This window comes from Bos indicus, chromosome 16 (genome assembly GCF_029378745.1).
Source record: "Bos indicus isolate NIAB-ARS_2022 breed Sahiwal x Tharparkar chromosome 16, NIAB-ARS_B.indTharparkar_mat_pri_1.0, whole genome shotgun sequence".
Taxonomy (NCBI): domain Eukaryota; kingdom Metazoa; phylum Chordata; class Mammalia; order Artiodactyla; family Bovidae; genus Bos; species Bos indicus.
Genome location: NC_091775.1, coordinates 27,752,679 through 27,758,081, shown reverse-complemented (window position 1 = coordinate 27,758,081; position 5,403 = coordinate 27,752,679). Strand labels below are relative to the sequence as shown.

Below are 5,403 nucleotides of genomic sequence, written 5' to 3'. Positions count from 1 at the left end.
TTTGCCAGGCAGGGGTATAAGTCCAGTTCCCCAGTCTACCTCCATTGCCACCTGGGGACGGGAGGGGGCGCTCTTCATCACTGCTGAGTGGAGGTGGGGGTGTTGGCTCCCTTCTAGGCATCCATTGATACTTTCTTGGCTGGAAGGGCTAAGAATGCCTCATTGCTACTCTCCACATGACATCTACTGATACCAAGGAGCTGTTCTTGCTGGAGGGTGATAAAAGTCCTGTCCACTAGGCTTTATTGGATACTACTCAGTCGGGAGAGTGGAGGAGGCAATGGCGACCCACTCCAGTATTCTTGCCTGGAAAATCCAATGGACAGAGGAAACTGGTGGGCTGCAGTCCATGGGGTCGCTAAGAGTCGGACACGACTGAGCGACTTCATTTTCACTTTCATGTATTGGAGAAGGAAATGGCAACCCACTCCAGTGTTCTTGCCTGGAGAATCCCAGGGACGGGGGAGCCTGGTGGGCTACCGTCTACAGGGTTGCACAGAGTCGGACATGATTGAAGCAACTTAGCAGCAGCAGCAGCAGCAGTAGGTAGACAGAGGGATCCCCTGTTACTGTGTCATGGTGGTGGTGGTGGCAGTAGTGGTTGAAAGTCTAGGCTCCTCAGGTGGTCTCAGATGACACTGCCAGAGTGAGGAGCTCCTTGTCACAGCCTGGTGAAGATGAAAGTCTAGGCTCCTCAGTGGGTGTTGGGGCTTGAGTAAGCGTGGGGTCAATATATATGTGTGTGTGTGTGTGTGTGTGTGTGTGTATTTTTAAAAGGAAGAATAGAGAAAAGTAAAAACTTCATCTTCTGTCAGTTTTATTCTGTATTGACTATTTCTACAAGTAATATTCATAAAGAATTGGATAAAAGAATGAAAGTCTGTATGTCAATGAGCAAAGAACATTGTAGGGTAACAGCATGGGATATGGATGTGGGGTCAAAATATCCTGCTTAATGGCTTTTATTTTAACTTGTAAGCATGAGTATAAAGAATTCTAAGAAAATGACCCTGGCCTTAAGTAGCATTCAGTCCAGCTTGGAAGCCAAGATGCAGATTGCAAAATGGATATGCCAACAAAGCAGCAACTTCTAAGTGCTCAATAAGCCATAAGCTGAACATCTTGTCAAAGAAGGCTGATGCTGAGAAGGAGCAGCCAGGGAGGTCCCATATTTCATACAAGAGGCAGGTTGTGAGCTGAGCTCAGAAAAATCAGACTTGGATATGATAGGAGGAGGCAGCTGGTGAGAAAGCATTGAAATAGGGAAAATGGAATTGACAAAAATGGAAAGTCAGTAGTATAAAAAACTGTAATAATTATTGTGTGTGTATTAGGTTCTGGACACTATGCCAGATGCCTTATATTATTGTACTTGATCATCCTTCACAACATCCCCTTTGAAGTACAAATTATAATTTTTTACAGATAAGGAAACTGAGGCCCAGGAAGGTAACTTCCCCAAAGTCACATACCTATGTCAAGACGAAGAGTTAGATTCTGAGACATTTTAAGCTCTTTCCTAGAATGCTGGGAATGTGCACAGCACTTGGCTGGAACAGCACTAGCTTGGGTGAAGAGAAGAGAATGATAAGATTGAAAATTGAAGCAACATGTGCCAACAAAGGAATGAGAGCCTGAGTAGGCCTCTTTGGGGACAGCAGGCAGAGGGGAGCTATGACGGGGAAGGGGGCCCATTTCCATCATGTAAGATGGGAATATGGCTCTCACACTGCCCTTTGCTGTTTTTTTCTAAATTGCATTTAAAAAACAAAGCAAAACTGTTTTCTCTGGTCATGCCTGGGGTATGTGAGATGTTAGTTCCCCAACCAGGGATCGAACCTGCACCCCCTGCATTGGAGGTGTGGAACCCTAACTACTGGACCACCAGGCAAGTCCCTCACGATGACCTTTGAATAAAACCCCTGGCCAGGTCACCTTTCGTGTCATTTCAAAATACTAAGATGACAAAAGTCTTCCAGTGGGATTTATTCTCTCTCTCTCTCTCAAGACAAATGTTATTTACAGAACACTTTTAGAATTTTTTGATAAAGACTTTGAGATGTGATGGGTTAAATTCTACTTAGCTTCTGGCTCTTAGTTTTTAAAATGTCAAGCTCCTGAATCATGTGTAGTCACTCATTCAGAGCCTGGTTAGGTTAATTAGACACAATGTGGGTAGACAGAATGACACCACATACCTCCTTCAGAAGAGACAAAGGAGAAATAGAGGGGAAGAGAAGGATTCTAATAGATACAGGGGAAGAGGAGGATTCTAATAGAATTTTGCTCCAAAAGACTGGAGGAGACTGACCAAGAAGGGGGGAAAAATTGGACCCAAAGATTCCACTGAACTCTTGAACATGTCTGTGGTGGTGTAACACTAGTGTTTTCTATTAACAAGGGAAAGGAAGACCAAAGTAGTACCATCTGAGAGGAGCCATAGAAAGCTATTGCCAAAAATATTTCACAGAACGTCAATTCCATGGAAGGACCCGAGAAAAAAAAGTTCTGTGGTTTGTGAAAAACACTAGGTTAATCAAATGTGTCTTTACTGCAAGACTTTTCAGAGCCTTTAAAATTTTCAGCTGTGTTACGAACTCCCAAGAGGGGAGGTAGTATGCTGTGTTCCCCAATATACTTATTGACAGGAATTCTCCCCATGCTTCCCCACCTCACTTTTTGTTCCTGGAGATTTCCTATGACAATTACTTCACACTTCACCCTTTCATAAGTCTGGGACAGGGAAAGACTGAAGCCATGGCACAGAATTCTATTATTTCCCACTGTAGACTTTTTCTTTGGTTCCTCAAAATGTGTCTGACATACATACACTTCTGAGATCACTTGAGAGCGAAATGGGTATTTTCTATTTAAAGCCAAATGTACAAAAGCAAGTAATTTTCTTAAAACTTGGAAATTTTTATCCCACCCTCTCAACCATCCCGATGAATCAACAAACTAGTTCGCGAAAGTTGCCACTATTTTATATACTTTTTAAAAATCAATGCTCAGTCATAATCAAATTAGAAAATGAATCACATTGCCGGATCTCTGTCTAGCCGCCTAGGCTGGAAGCTATTTGTCATTAGGTTCTCAGTAGCCCCCTCTCTGCTGCCCGGCTGGGACCTGGGCCTCCCGGGCCATCCGATCAAAGAAGTTGTTGGCAAGTGTTCTCACGTCATCTGTCCCGGAGGCCCTGGAGATCTTCTGGAATTCCTCGAAGGTTGCGTCTTTCTCTCGCAAGATCTGTTCCATCCTCTGCTCCTGTCTCCGAATGGCTTCCTTGATGCCCTCGATGTGGCACCTTTCCTCCTTCTCAGCTTTCAGCTTCAGGATGTGATGATTCTTCTCCCGTAGGATGTTGAGCTCCCGAATGTGGTGCGCCTTGTCCCTGACGTTCTTGTGGGCCTGACTCTGGGTCTGCAGGGTCTTCTGGTCCGCCAGCTCCTCCAGCAGCGACTTGTGCTCTTTTCTCTGCTTCTGGGACTCTTCCGCCCACCTCTTCACCTGCTGGAATCGCTCCTCCTCCTTCTGGACTTTGTCCTTCAGCTGTCTGTGGGGCTCCTTCGTGTGGCCCTCGGGCATCTCTTGGGACCATTGGGAGCTCTGTTCCAGGGACAGCTTCCTGAGGAGCTCTTCAGCCTTGGCCTGGCAGTCCATGAGGACCTTCCTGGCTTGGTAATTGACTAGAGAGCTGAGACTGGTCTCCTGGATCTTTTTCTGACCCTTGGTGGGGTGAACGTGCTTCTTTAGACAGGCCTGCGCCAGCCTCTTCTGCAGCTGCAGGCTGTTCCGCGCCTGCAGGTCCCGCAGCATCCTCTCTGGCAGGCGTTGCACCTGGCACTGCTTCTCCGGCTCCGTCTCAGGTTCGGAGGGGGCCCCCTCCAGCTTCTCCTGGCGCTGCTTCTCCTGGTCCTCCAGCGGCGCCTTCCACCCGCTGCTCTCCTGCTGTATCATGTTAGTGGCTCGTCTGTCCCGCCGCCGGACTCGCAGCTCCCGGTTCAGACGAGCCTTGCGCTGCTCCTTGTCCTGCTGCCACTGCTCTTGGCTTTGCTGCAGCAGCAGCTTGCGCTCCCTCTCCAGGGTCAACTGGACCTTCTGGTCTGAGCGCTTCAGCTCCTCCCAGGCTAGTGCCGCCTGCTGCTGCAGCTCCCGCATCCTCTGGGCCTTTTTGAGCCGGCTCAGCACCAGGGCCACGATCTTCTGGTCCCTGGAGGACACTACTGCCTCTTCCAACTTGTTCTTGAGGACCTGGGTGTGCTGCTTCTGCATCTCCTTGCTGGAAACTAGGGACTGGGAAAGCTGGCTGGTTAACGACTCCAGCGGATCATTGCTGTGTCTTTTCTGGATGTGCATGCAACCTGACTGCGTCCCGAACTCTCTGGAGGACACAGACGACTTCTCCGTGTGAACTGAGGAAAGGGACCAGGGACGTAGACCCCTGCAGACCGGCACTGCCCACTGGTCTCCACTCTGCGCCTTTTCTTCCTCAAAGGCTCGGTTCGCGGGGGTGTAAGCTCCCTGCGAGTAAGGAGGGGGCGAATCTCCCCGGGCGGGAGGGTAGTGCTGGCCGTGCTGAGGCTGGGGCTCCAGCTGCCAGGCCGGGCTGTGCCGGCTGCCTCCCTGCTCCTGGGGCTTGGTCCTTGCCTCCCCCCAGGCATCCTCCAGGCGCCGGCTGCGGGGTCGGGGCTTCCTGGCGCGGTCTAGGAATCTCCGGGCCACGTCGGTCAGGCTGCGACTTTCCTGCGGCGAGTCGGAGTACGGGCGCCGGCTGGGCCGAGGGGTGGCTGAGCAGAGCAAGTGAGGCCAGGGCGCGGTGGCCTCGCTCTCCTCGCCTGGCGTCTGGGCCCAGGAGCACAGGCCCGGTTCGGCCCGCGGCCCCGACCCGTCCAGCTGAGCCAAGGATGCGCTCTCCTCGCTGGGCGGCGGAGGCTCCCAGACGGCCGAGTGGGGCCGCGGGGAGAAGCGGCCGAAGTCCTCCATTCTCCTCCCTGCGCGCGCAGTGTCTGAGTCCGGGTCCCGGGTGCCGGGTCCCGGCGGGGGCGCCGCTGAGACCCGCCCCGCCCTCCGATGCCGGGGTCCCGGCCGCCTGTGACGCTCCGGCCACTTCACAATGCTCCCGGCGCCACCCGGCCGCTGCAGCCCTCAGCCCTCGCCCACCCTGGCCTTCCTAGCACCCCGCGCGGCGAGAGGCGGGAAGGCGGCTGGAGGCTGGGAGAGGGCGTATGGTAGAGGGGGCTGTAGAAAGTTCGGGTCACCCTAAAGATGAGGGTGCGTAGTGAATCCCCACCTGTGTTGCAGGCAGGAATTTGAACTCGCATTTGTACATCTTAAAGCAGCAGAATTTTAAAAGAACACAGGTAAAGGCATTCCCCCCAGAATAGAGTGTGGCCTGGAAGTGTG

The 5,403-nt window shown here is 51.7% G+C and overlaps 1 protein-coding gene across 1 annotated transcript; it reads right to left on the bottom strand.

The window, feature by feature from the left end:
* Nucleotides 1-2,972: 2,972 nt before the first annotated feature.
* CCDC185 (coiled-coil domain containing 185) lies at nucleotides 2,973-5,021 on the bottom strand. The gene has a single exon (XM_019976164.2). The coding sequence runs from the start codon at nucleotides 4,981-4,983 to the stop codon at nucleotides 3,094-3,096; it is 1,890 nt and encodes a 629-aa protein (XP_019831723.2). The 5' UTR covers nucleotides 4,984-5,021; the 3' UTR covers nucleotides 2,973-3,093.
* Between the last annotated feature and the right edge of the window lie 382 nt (nucleotides 5,022-5,403).